This window comes from Cylas formicarius, unplaced genomic scaffold, assembly GCF_029955315.1.
Source record: "Cylas formicarius isolate icCylForm1 unplaced genomic scaffold, icCylForm1.1 PGA_scaffold_5__7_contigs__length_24384050, whole genome shotgun sequence".
NCBI lineage: Eukaryota > Metazoa > Arthropoda > Insecta > Coleoptera > Brentidae > Cylas > Cylas formicarius.
In genome coordinates, this window is record NW_026844341.1 from 10080170 (window position 1) to 10093835 (window position 13666).

At 36.0% G+C, this 13666-nt stretch overlaps 1 protein-coding gene across 3 annotated transcripts in view; it reads left to right on the plus strand.

Annotated features, from left to right (window-relative positions):
• LOC132702099 (beta-TrCP) overlaps window positions 1–13666 on the plus strand; it is a 44997-nt gene that overhangs the window by 9395 nt on the left and 21936 nt on the right. The window contains exon 1 of one of the 3 annotated variants that reach the window (XM_060670524.1): window positions 13428–13582. The exons of the other annotated variants lie outside the window; for them this stretch is intronic. Coding sequence (XP_060526507.1) covers window positions 13547–13582 — 36 coding nt within the window. The 5' untranslated portion in view covers window positions 13428–13546. Of the gene's footprint in view, window positions 1–13427; window positions 13583–13666 lie in introns of those variants that run through there. 3 annotated transcript variants of the gene reach the window in all.

Genomic DNA, 13666 nt, shown 5'->3' on the forward strand with positions numbered 1-13666 from the left:
AGGAATGGCTCCATTCGACTTTTGTCACAATTCCTAAAAAGCCTAATGCCAAAAAATGTGAGGAACATCGTATGATCAGCCTTATGAGCCACACACTGAAGATCTTTCTCAAAATCATCCACCGCAGGATTTATAAGAAGGTGGAAGAGGATATAGCAGATACTCAGTTTGGTTTTAGAAATGGTTTCGGCACAAGGGAGGCTTTGTTTGCGTATAATGTCTTGATGCAACGGTGTCTTGATGTCAACCAAAACATATATGCCTGTTTTATTGATTATAATAAAGCATTTCATAGGGTGAGACACAAGCAGCTAATAGAAGCACTAGACCGAAAAAACCTCGACACAAGAGATATACAAATAATAGTAAAACTATATTTAAACCAAAGTGCGTCGATTCGCGTCCAATCTGAAATGACGAAAGCAGTGAAATCAAGCGAGGAGTTAGACAAGGGTGTGTTCTTCTTTCACCACTCCTCTTCAACGTCTACTCAGAGGAAATCTTCATCAAAGTCCTCGAAAATGATATCGCTGGGATAAGAATTAACGGCATTCCACTGAACAATCTGCGTTACGCGGATGATACAGTACTTCTCGCCGAAAACATGCAAGACCTGCAGAATATATTAAATAATGTCGTCAAAACTAGTCGAGAATATGGTCTGACACTCAATGTTAAGAAGACCAAGTACATGATTGACACCAAAACCAAAGTGTTCCATGAACATCTGTATGTTGAAAACCAAGAGCTGGACAGAGTCGAGAGATATGATTACCTGGGCACGAGTGTCGACTGCAATGTGGAAATAAAGATCCGCATTGAGAAAGCCGGTGCAGCCTTTGTGAAGATAAAGAAGCTGCTCTGTAGTCGCGATTTGAGTCTAGATCTGAGAACTCGAATGCTCAAGTGTTATGTATTCCCGGTCCTTTTGTATGGTGTGAAAGCTTGGACCCTCAACCTGTTTTGTGAGCGGAAACTGGAAGCCTCCGAGATGTGGGCATACCGTAGGATGCTGAGAATACCATAGATGGAACATGTGACCAACGTGGAGGTTCTGAGAAGAATGAAGGAAGTGAAAGAAAGGAAATTGCAATATCTCGGCCACATCATGAGAGGACCAAAGTATGAAATTTTACAACTCATAATCCAGGGAAAAATTGTGGGAAGAAGATCTATTGGAAGAAGAAGAATATCCTGGCGTAGAAACCTACGAAAATGGTTTAATGTTACATCATCTGACCTATTTAAAGCCGCAGCTTCCAAAATCAAAATAGCAATGATGATAGCCAACCTCCGAAGTGGAGACGGTACATGAAGAAGAAGAAGAACTTAATGTTATTCAATTGTTTTTCAAGACTCAGTGTGCTATTTTTATTGAGATACCATGTACATTTTAATACAATTAATTTCTTCCCAAATACTAAGATTCTTCAATTTTGTTAGTCACTTGCGATGTCCAGCGACGACGAAGTTGAGATTGTGGTCGATGACGTAATAATCGTTGATGATGAACATCTGTCAAATTCAAGTGCAAGTGCTGATTGCTCTTAAAATTGTAATTTTGAATTTGTTTCTGTCTCTGAAATCGATATCTGGGGAGAATTGATATGAGGACAGCTGAAAACCAGTTTAAGAAGACACCTCGCCGAAATTTAGTTCTGGGGCAATAGAATTAATTAGAAAGGACGTAGAAAAAATATATGCTTCTAGTTGGAAAAAATGTGTAGAATATGTCATTAAAGAAGAGAATATTTTTTGCAGAAGTTGAGCAGTGCCAGAATTGGGGGACGAGTCCAGTGAAGATAGTCATTATTTTGATGTCGAATAACTTTTTTTTTAATAAATATTCTAACACTGTTTTATGGCTAAATTTACTCCTTCATTTATATTTATAATACACATTTGAAAGTAAGAAAGGATTTTTCACTGCATGGACTAATAATAATCGAGGAATTTCACTGATGGAACTCTACACAAATCCGTCAGCTTTACGTACGGTTCTGGAACGTCAATGTGGAATTGCGAATTTATTTATTAAGGATTACAAATGAGCAACCCTGCGATGGAGAGAAATATGGAAAAAATGCATTGAACGTGTAACAAAACCAGATTGAAGCTACGACTACGACTCTGTCAAGAAGAACACGAATAAGAAGTTCAGAATTGTTTAAAATTCCTTGACATATCCCTGATATTTAGGGTTCGGAATTGCAGGTTAAGACAAAACCATCGATAAAATTGAAATTCAATTTAAACACGGATCGCAATATGAATTGCTTCCATCATAAGAGACGTAAAGAAATTCATCCGTGAGTCTTTTATTTTTGATTCAAATGACTTGAAGACGTTTCAGAATTCTGCTCATTCAAATACATCGATTAGATTTTTTTTTTAAATATACGAGAGAAGTCAAAAATAATTTTCGGCGTACACGTCTCGGGCAAATGAAAAACCAAAATACCGTTTTGTTCATCAGCAATCAAAAAAATCTTCGCACGTTGCGGAAATCATCCGAATGCGAATAAGTACATTTTTCTGTGTTTTAAACGACAGCGTGATATATGGCACACGTGACCGAATATCATGAAAAATTAATGAGTTCCATCTAAAAATGGACGTGAAAACGTCAGAGGTAGAACTGAAATATTCAGCAGGAAAATCGAAGGTAATTTATCTACTAATAGATTATACGCGGTTTCAAGGACAATGGGTGCATGAAATTCAAGTAAAATGTTTTGAAAGGAAACTGCCATATACTATTTACGATAAATGGGACACCGTGAAAAAATCGTTACCGACATTTACCGCTCTCGGAGAAAGAAGGTTTTAAGATCGATGGCGATGGATTTTGATTAAATTCGTGGGATGGCTCGCCTAATTGCTTTAATCATTTGATAGGCGAAACCTGTTGGACCGCCGATTTCTCACCCACTTAACTTGGCTGGGAAATTCGGAAGGCGTAAGAAAAACAGGGCACTTTAAATATTGTGATTTTGTGTGGATGTAATGGGATATTAGAAGGATGTTACAGTGAAATTAGAAGCTATAATTTTGTTCTGTTTCTTAATGCACGTTATAAATCATTATCGAACAGGAAAACTTAGGGGTCGTGGTCATGGTCAATTATTTGTATTATTGTACTTTCCGATAGTTTTTTGACAAATGAGCTACTTTGAATTGTAAATCTGAAACCATTATTTTTGGCCATGTACGAAGAATATAGGGATCAAGTTGGGTTCCTTAGAATTAAAAACACGAGAAGATTATTCGAAAAAGGGTAAAACAGGTTCGGGGAGAAAAGTGATCGAATATTTTGATGTGATAAATGATATAATGGGAAAAAGGAGAGATATAAATTCAGTTTCTGTTATCAACAGAAATGGTACACCATATAAAGTCCCAAAAAGAAGTCACAGAGAGCGTAAAAGAAATAAGCAAGTCACTGGAGTGCGAGGTCATAGCGGAGGAGGCAAGAAGCGCTAATTAAATCTAGTACCTTTATATACTAAAAGAAATAAGGTCAGATCGAATGCTCAAAGGCTTGATCTAGGAAAAAGACAACTTGAAAAAAAAAATAAGCAAAATATTTTATTAGCAAAAAGAAATGAGGTAATGGAGAAGCCATGGCAAAATATAATCGATATGGAATGAATTTATTTAGTTAGAAACTCCTGAAATATTCCTGTTTTGTGATAACCAAACCCAACGTTTTGGTTTGGTTAGTTAGTTTTTTAGTGATATCACTTATGGTTTAGAGTAAGTTACTTGTTTTATTATATAATATGTGTTTTATTATATATATAATAAAGCTTTTATGTGGTATTCAATTTTCACGGTATTATTTTTCAATTGCCTTTGAAAAATACAGCTAAAGTTTTTCTCTTCATAAATAATTTTGTCTGAACATACATTGCCCTCCTGATTGTTTGCCAAAATGCTCTAATGTAATTTAAATGAAGCAATTTAACAACAAGATAAATTCATGTTTCATTGTTTTTTTTAAACTACTACTTACATTGCATTACAGGTATATGTATTGCATTAATTCACGTTTGAATGGAACGTTGAAAGATTGAAAATAAAAAAAAAATTAAACATTTATTTTATATTTTTTGCAAATAATGTACAAATGTTAACCTCAAACGTCAATGGGAACGTGCACACCAGCTTTGTTATCCCCGCCTGGTTCATCATTTTCATATAAAACTTCTTCAGCATTCTGAGCATCTTTTTTTATTTGCTCTTGTTTGTTGACGAAAATTTTGTTTTAAACATTTTTTGATTTGAAATCAAACACACACGTGTTGATATTGCGAGATTTATTCTTGATCATATGTGGAGTCGAACACAGACCTCGAAAAAAACCTAGAACTTAAAAATTAGACAGTTCATTCTCAGTCATAATGCTGCGGTGTAGGTTGTATGCAACGTTGCCGGAGCGTGCGATTTGGCACTGTCACCGAGGATATACCTATTATGCATCAGTTTCATATACAGAAGAACACCTCAGTACCCTGCTATCTCGAATTTTTCTCCTGTGATCACTTGTGACTACAATAAAATAATATTTTCTGTATGTAAGGTATTCGGTATTGTATGAAAATTTTGTATGTTGTCCTAAGAGCAGTTTAAGGTGTTGTTCAAAAGAAGTCCTAAATTTTCATACGTTTCTTATGTAGCAACGAGAACCGAGGCGAGTTCGTTACCGTTGTGCAATAAAACGCCATTTAAACTACGCTTACTTGAGTCAATAAACACGCGGAATTCTTCTTTTATATACCGTACATTTGCTAATAGTGAAACTAAGTCAGGAATATTGTTGACCTAGCGGCCCTACCTGGAAGGTGGAAATTTCTAATTATTGGGTTGTTCGGAAAGTCATTTGGTTTTTTTTGGGGAACATGAAAGACAGTTTTCGTATAATGAATAAATATTTTATTAAATTATATATTGGCCGTTCTGGTCCAACACCTTTTGCCATCTTTCTGGCAGTAACATAATTCCCCTCTCCTAAAAGTTTTGGTCCTTGCTGGCAAAAAACTGGTTCAGGTGGTTTTTGACATCTTCATTTGAGGTAAAGGTTTTACCATCCAAAAAATTTTGCAGGGACCGGAACAAATAGTAGTCGGAAGGCGCCAGATCTGGAGAATATGGTGGATGTTGCAGTACGTCGCATTCAAGCTGTAAAAGTTTTTGGCGAGTGACCAAACTTGTGTGAGGTCTCGCATTATCCTGGTGGAACACTACACCCTTCCTGTTGATTAATTCGGGCCTCTTCTCCTTAAGTGAATCATTCAATTTGTCCAGTTGATGACCATAGACTTCTGAATTAATCGTTGTATTGTCCGGCAAAAGCTGAAAAAAAAAAACGATTCCTTTGACATCCCACCAAACGGAGAGCATCACCTTTTTTTGGTGAATGTTGGCTTTTGACACGCTTTGAGCCGGGTCATCTTTTCCGCTCCATGACCTCTTGCGTTTAACATTGTTGTATACAACCCATTTTTCGTCCCCAGTAATAATCCGCTTCAAAAATGGTTCATTTTCTTGACGTTTGAGGAGCGAATCACACACGTCACACACTCCGTAAGGACATGGGGCACCCACACATCGAGCTTCGAGGTTAAGCCCATGCCTTTCAAATGGCCATAAACAGTCGAATTCGACAAATTTAATCTCTCACCGATCTCTCGTGTGGTTATTCAACTAATGCCTTTATCGCATCTTTGTCAGCTTCTACCGGCCTTCCAGACCGTGGTGCATCTTCGACATCAAAATTGCCGGATCGAAATTTTGCAAACCAGTTCTGGCACTGGCGTACTATTAACACGCCTTCTCCATACACATCCGTCAATTTTTTTCTCGCTTGGACAGCATTTTTACCTTTTCTGAAGTAAAAAAGTAGAATATGACGAAAATGCTGCTTATTGCTCTCCATATTTAAAAGGGCACCAACCAAAAACTACTGCGTAGAATTAATAGAACTTTTTCACACACAAGCCTTGCAATATCAGCTCTCAAGACATATAATGGTTATGCGGCTTAAGTGTGAAGTTGGTTTCGAAAAAACGTAATTAAGTCCTCTGACGGGAAAAAACGAAATGACTTTCCGAACAACCTTATAAATCATGTAATTCGCTCTGGTTAAACACTTCGGGCTCTTAAAAATTTATGTACGAAATCTGGCCTTCTGGGTCGAAATTAGATTCCTCTGATTCTGACGATATTACTAGTTCTTTTGGGCGGTAGGTATCGGTACATCTGGTACATGAGGAACTGGCCGAATAGCAGTCAAGATTGGTATACACAATTTGTTTCTTATTTTAGCTGTTGAATCATTGAACCTTACACGAACAAAAATAACAATCATACTATAGGAACACCAAAGCTTAACTATTTCTTCCTACCTTTTTGCCAGTTTCTTAAAACTTCAACGCAAACGGAACAAACAGTATGAGGAGCCCAGGACTTCCTTGGTCGCCAATTTTTACACCAAATTAAGCGTGTCTTTGCTTAATTACAACATAACTACAACAGATACAACAAAAGTTATTTGGATTGCTCACACAATATCTCCTTCCCATATTTATATGTTCTAGAACTCTATAAATACCCAACAGCGAAGACAACTGCCGCGAATTACAACGCTGTATTGACGCTTCTGCGTCAACTCTGTTGCTTTGCAGAGAAATCTAATATTATCCAGTGTTGCCAAATCACATTTAATTTCATAAAAATCAATTCATTTAAAAATCATGCCTAACATCGAAAAAATATATTCATGTCATAGGTACGTATATCAATAAAATATCATTTTTAAGATATAAGCTCTATAAAAAATGACGTGATAGAGCAAAAATATGGCGTTTTTTGGTAATAGGCAACCAAAAATATACAAATAAGCTTTCAAACATCAAAATCACTGTAAACTTGTGTTATTTATATTCTTGTAACAATTACAACGGCGCGTGAAATAATAATTCTATCTGCAAGGTGATCGTCCATTATTGCGCAGCAGGTAACGAACGGTTTTTAATTGTTCGGTTGCACATAATCGTCGTGTGCCATTTTTTTATGTATGTACAGGGTGATCAGATAGGGATAACCGGCCGCCATATTTCCAAAGATGTCTTTATCTAGTAGTCCAGATAAATCGCTGAAAATTAGATTCAAGGTTCTGGATGGGTCGCTAGAAAGAGTAATTGCTGCTGGGCAGCTCACTCATTACTGCGGGGTTCCTTTATATCTTTCAGAGTTTATTTTATCGAGTAATTTTAAATACAAAAGTTATTTTTTATTTTTTATTCTCTCAGTTTCATATTTTAAAAGGCGTACCTCGTATATTATTTCATTTGTTAAAGATTTTATGGTAGGTTCTCCCTGAGGGTTTTCCTGCAACTAATTTCCATAGTTTACGTTAAATTTTGTAAATTTTTAGAAGCAGCACGTTTTTATTTTATTACATTTTAATGAATAGTTAGTATTAATCATTTACACTCTTGAACCAAAAAGTTATTATTTTTGTTGCGCCATTTAGACGTGATTATTTATTTCTTCACTTTCACGGCCGTAATGCAAGTGAAAATGCAGTTTTACCTCTGGATTGTGACGCAACCATAACCACGCATTTAATAGTTCCCATAATTTTGATTAGTCTAGATTTCTAGTATGGCTGGGGCGTATTTTTGTTTCCTTGATTTTTGGTCATTATGTAAATGTTTTTCGGTATGCCGCATGGTAAAATGGTTTTAAACTGGTTAAACATTTGTTTAAGACAAAACGTCAATAAAAATCCCAATAAATATAAAGCAAGAGCCATTCTTCAGCAAGAATATTTATATCAACTTATTAAAAGAGATTTACGGTTCAGATTTTTGAAGAAGATTATCAATAGTCCCGCACATTGGGAATCTAAAAAAATAAAATTGATCGCCATGATACGGCAATTTGGAGTACCTACGATATTTTTTACCATTTCAGCGGCAGAAAGGCCTGGCAGGAATTATTAAAAATATTGTGCAAAGTGGTAGATGGCAAAGAAATTGATGAATTCGAGGCCCTTAAATTACCTGTATCTGAAAAATCTTGTTTAATAGGTGAAGATCCAGTAACTTGTGCTCGATATTTCCACAATCGCTTTGATCTATTGTCGATTTTTTTGAAAAGCGAACAAAGTCCGTTTAAAGAAAATCCCATAGAACATTATTATTATTATGGCGTAAAATTTCAGCATAGAGGTAGCCCTCATGTTCACCATTCTTATATATAAATGGCCCAACCGTCCAGCAAAATCTAATTACATTGTTTTATCTTGATTGTACGAATTTTTATTCTTACGTTGGTCCGAATAATCATCTCCTTAATATCCTTGTGCAGGGCGATCAAATAAGCGTGGAAACTGTTCACGCAAACATTAACATCGTTAAAGGATGATCGTCAAATATATTTGTGAATTTTAAAGTTAATCTTTATTTGAGCTCCTTTATTCAACACATTTTCGCCTATCTATTAGGATAAAGTATTGGGGAGTGATTAAATCATCTGTTTTGCTCCATCAAACCCATCTTTACTATGAAATGTCTAGAGGGTTTTTGATATAATGACAAAAAAAAACGCAAAATTCTAAAAAAAATTGCTTAATATTGCCTTTTTGTTCATAAAAATGTGATACAATGATACCCAAATTGTCTAGAGAAAACAGAATATTGATATCTTGTTCCTAACCTAAAATTATCTTGAAGATTTATAAATAGTGTTGGAAACGGTAAATACTATAGGTGAAAGGATTTATCTATTATAATTATATAATAAGCAATTTATTGCAGATGGATAAACATCATTTCTTCCTCAGCTATGGAAGGTGTCTTCTTTTCTTGGTATTATTAAAGGGTTCAATCAACCACGTCATTAAGATCCCATATTTTTTTCTCTTCTTTATTATAAAAAACTTGTGTTCATTTTATAAAAACAGGTAGCGCAACATTTCATTCTATCAGCAACCAGTCCGTCCCTGCCTTCGTTCGGCCACACGCTTGGTTCTTTCGGAAATAATGAGTTCGATAGATCAGTGGTCTTGCTACAACATGATAGGCCACCTATCGATAGTTCTCTGAGGTCACTTGTGAAATAGTGTGACTTCATCTTTTTTCTGTAGAGTCTAGATCGAACGACAGTTCCTTTGAAAATGGTGATAGTGCCATTTTTATGATTTAAAAAAATAATTACGTAGTACTGATAAAGGCCCTATTTTTTTACAGAAACTTGTGTTCAATTGATGAAGTAATGAAGTTAAATATATAATATATAAATAAATAAATAAAAATACCCGAAATGCTATTCTAACTAAGCTACAAGCATTTCAAATTTTAAAAACCACTTAACAAGATATCGCTTTATTGGATTAGTCGCTCCAGTATTGGGTTCGGTTGTTAATATTATTATTAAAAAGTGTAGGTCTCTGTGAATCTTATGCATTGTGACAGTAAACGTCAATTAAATTAATTTTGCGTGTTTATCTTCGTGTGTTATACTAAAATACCTTGCCGAATGGAGAATACGTCTCGTACAGTGTTGTAGAACTGTTTTTAGCAATAAGAAGAATAGGAAATTGACTTAACGTAGGCCGGATGAGGGTGTGGGGAACTTCACCAACAATTTCGGTTTGTACCTGTACCACATCTTACCTATACGGTTCCTGTGGGTAATAAGGCCCGCACAGGTAATACATGCACCCATTTAACAATAAAAAAACAATTTATAAGTATTCCGGCGCCATCTATGTGTTATTAAATACGCAAACTGGCATACACAATTAAGTTCGGTAAGTTGAGTTTTCAGTGTTTTGACATGTGCATTATCCGGTCGGAATTATAAAAAATTATGGTCTAACGATCTCGTTTTTTCGAAACAATGGGTCAGATCAAGATTTCTAAGAAAGGTAAGTTTTAATTAACACATTAATATTTTTCGTAGTAATGTGGGTAATGGGCCCAATTGGGCCTCACTACTCGCCACTTCAATTTAATGAGCCTTATTAACTTATGAATTTTTTAATTTTTCTTTACAAAAATATGGGCAAAGAAAATCCCAGCGTTATGTGAAAAGAAGATGTGGTATACCACGTCGCACCCTTATAAACCATGTGGAAACTGAAGCTGTTAAAAGAATTCTGGGAGCAAGCCCTACCTTGAATGAAGCTCAAGAAATTGATTTAATTCGGAAAATCATTAAAAAAGGCACTACGACGAAGTGTATGTTGAAAACCAAGGTATTTCTAACCGTTTAAACAATGAGAAAAAAATTGCTGGACGTGACTGGTATAAAGCATTTATGAAGCGACATCCTTCCTCGTCTCAAGGAAAGACCCAGTCTATGAATTCTGGTAATGCGGCAAATCTTAATCCCTTCATTGTTAACGACTATTTTGAAAAACTTGACAATTTCTCGAAAAATATGGCTTCAAACATCAACCGGCAATGATATACAACATGGATGAAAAGCGATGCAGACTAACCCTGTATCATCAACACACAGTCATTGCCAAAAAAGGGAACAAGCGAGTCCATCTGGTTGCTCCAGAACACGTTGAAAATTGTACGATTGTTTCCTGCGCAAACGCATTAGGAAATGCTATTCCACCGACGATATTGTTTATAGGTTTGAAGCCAACTTTTAGTGACGGGTTGTTGCGTTATTGCGAATGGGTTTACTCCAGTTTGGGGGAAATGTATGGTCATAGATAATATTTACACATGGATTAGAGCCAGAGGGATTTACCCATTTGAATAAAAGTGTAATTCATTGGCATATGGGCCAAGTCTTCTCACATAGCAAAAAGGAGTTCAACATAAACCCGGATTAATGTTCCAAACGATTCTAACTCCCGAGACTACTCCCTCGAAAGTTATGAGACCGGTCGCTGGGAAACAAATCAGCAGAAAGAAATCATTGAATTACAAGGCCCAAAAGGTCACTAGAAATATTTTTTGTTCGATTTCAAATCAGAAACATCTAAAGAAATCGTTCGTCCTCCAAGCAACGAAAGCAAGTTCAAATGAAAACCAAGCCCGTACGTCCAGAAGATCCTGATGCAGACCGTAATTTGGAAGGTTTAGAAGATGTGAACGATGATTTACCTCTTGTCACCCTAAGCTGTCGTTCAACAGGAAATTAGAATCCGAAGCCTCCAGGCAAGTTAAAAAAGATTCCTTGTTATCAGTGAATTTACCTAGTAGCAGCTCGGCAAATACGCTTGGATGCATGATGATTGTTTGGGGCTCACTGAAGATCATCCGGAAGCGGTTACATGTCTGGAGTGCAATGAGTAATTTATTTGCTATTTATTTTCCACTACAGAAATAAAGGGAGCCTTATTATCCCCTATGACTGGAAATAAGGCCCAATAACGGATTTACGTTTAAGTTTATGTTCTGTTTCATATTTTGTTACATTTTTTGTGTTACAAGAGAACTGTTTTAAATAAATATACCAGTTTGGTGTTTTAATTTAAATAATTATTTTTTGCAACGTTTTTGTTTATGGTGGGCCTTAATACCCCCAGGGACAAGCTTTAAAACCTTCCGACTACGCCTCAGGCTTTGAATTTAGTCGCTGGATATTGACAATTCACTGATTGTCCTGTATCAATAACGCCAGGAATTCACATTGTTCGGCACTTAAAAATCCAGGACAAACTCGGGAATCCCATTTTCAAAATAGATTTTCGGCGAATATTTGGTGTGGCATTATTAATAAAAGGCTCATTGGTCCGTTTATAATTAAAGAACGTCAACGACAACGGATGTGGATTCAGCACGATGGCGCACCTCCTCATTTTGGTCGACAAGTAAGTTCTTAATCAATATTATACAATCTTGTGGATTGGAAGAGATTCGGCAGTTGCTTGGCCAGCAAGATCACATGATCTTAATCCCTTAGATTACTTTTAATATGGAAGACTAGTTTATGCAGCAATTATTGAAAAGAGAGAACAACTGGCAACTAGAATTATGGATGCCGCAAAAATTATTCGCGCTGAACCAGAGAGTGTTAGTAAAGCAACCATTTCAATTCTAAGAAGAGCTAGACTCCGTATACAGTAACTGATTGGACATTTTGAACAACTAATTCAATAGAAAAAAATAATTAAATAAAAATTAATGTGGTTTCTTTTAAGTGGTCTTTAAAATTTGGAATGCTTGTAGCTCAGTTAGAATAGGGTTCATTTGACATTTTTAACTTGGAATCACCCTAGCAACTCACTCCGAAGCTCATGTCGTGGGACATTCAGTTATATTTTGACACCCACTCCCAGAATTTATAAAAAGCGGTAGATGACAACTTTTTATATAAAAGTTTTTTTTAATTTTTATCATCTTTGGAACATGTCAGTAAAACCAATGGTCGCTGGCCATATTTTTACTCGGGATGAAAGTTCCTTGCATCCCGATTTCAAAAATACCTAGTTTGTCGATATAGCCGCTTTTGAAATAACAAGTTTATTATTTAAGAGTATAATTTAATAATCATCATCAACATGTCTTTAGAAAGGGTACTAACCAAAACTCATATTTTTTGTTGCGATATAAAAGATAGTTTCTACTCCATTTTCAAGCAAGTAAAAATGTCCCTATTACCTGTTTAGCGCTTTCCAAAATTACTGGTCCGATAAATTTACCAGCAAACATGCTGCACCAAATGTGAAGAGAACCCTACGCTTTGGTATGTTTACCCGCTATCGTTTTGCGGGTATTTTTAATGAGCACTAGTGAGGTTCGCTTCATCAGTAAAAATAATTCTGTTAAAAAATTGCATGTTAGTTTGAATTCTGTTGTGCCTAGTCCTATTGCAATTTCGTTGCCTTCGCAGTTGAGTAATTTCCTTCATTAGTATTTTTCTTATGTTCATTTTGTTGCGGATCACCTTTTTTGCAATATTAGTGCATTTGCGTGGTGGTGTTTATACTTTGTAAATAATTTTGTAATTCCGATTAAATGTAGCTGGTGTTCTCCTGCTCTATAATTGGGTTTGATCCTGTTGAGCAGTGTATGTCAATAAATAAATAAATAAAAGAAAATAAAGAAAAAGAACTAAAAAATTGTGAAGTTTTTTTTTGTACGTGCGTGTTAAAATGTAAATGAAAACCGGCATATTCTGTTTACTCCTCTCATATGGAAGCCGCGGCACCAGAGACGTTTCTCGGACGACACGAATTGGCTAACTGGAGTGCGATTCCGGTCGAGATTCTGCGCGCGCGGTATACGGTTTGGATATTGAAAAGCAACGTAAACTACATGATTACTCACCCAAATCCAGCGCGCCTAAAAATAAGCGTATACTCTCTTAAGAGCACGAACGGCGCTCTTTTTCAACAAGTCGTTTCATTATTTTCTCGCTTCCCCGTTTCTTTATTTCAAGGCTTTCGTAACGCGGTTTCGCTGCCCGACTAATTAGTATTGTTTGAAGGAGCGAAGCGAGCGAACGAAAACGACCAAAAGCCGTCAATGTTGTTGTTACGCTCGTCGTTTGTTCGTAGGGTACGTGATTAATGCCGTTTTGCGAATTTTTGCAGAACTTCGTAGAGGTGAGTCCGTATTATGCTCCGTTTCTTAATGCGAAAGCGTTATAAATCATTATTAAAACTTAACATTCAGAGTTGCAAAAATAG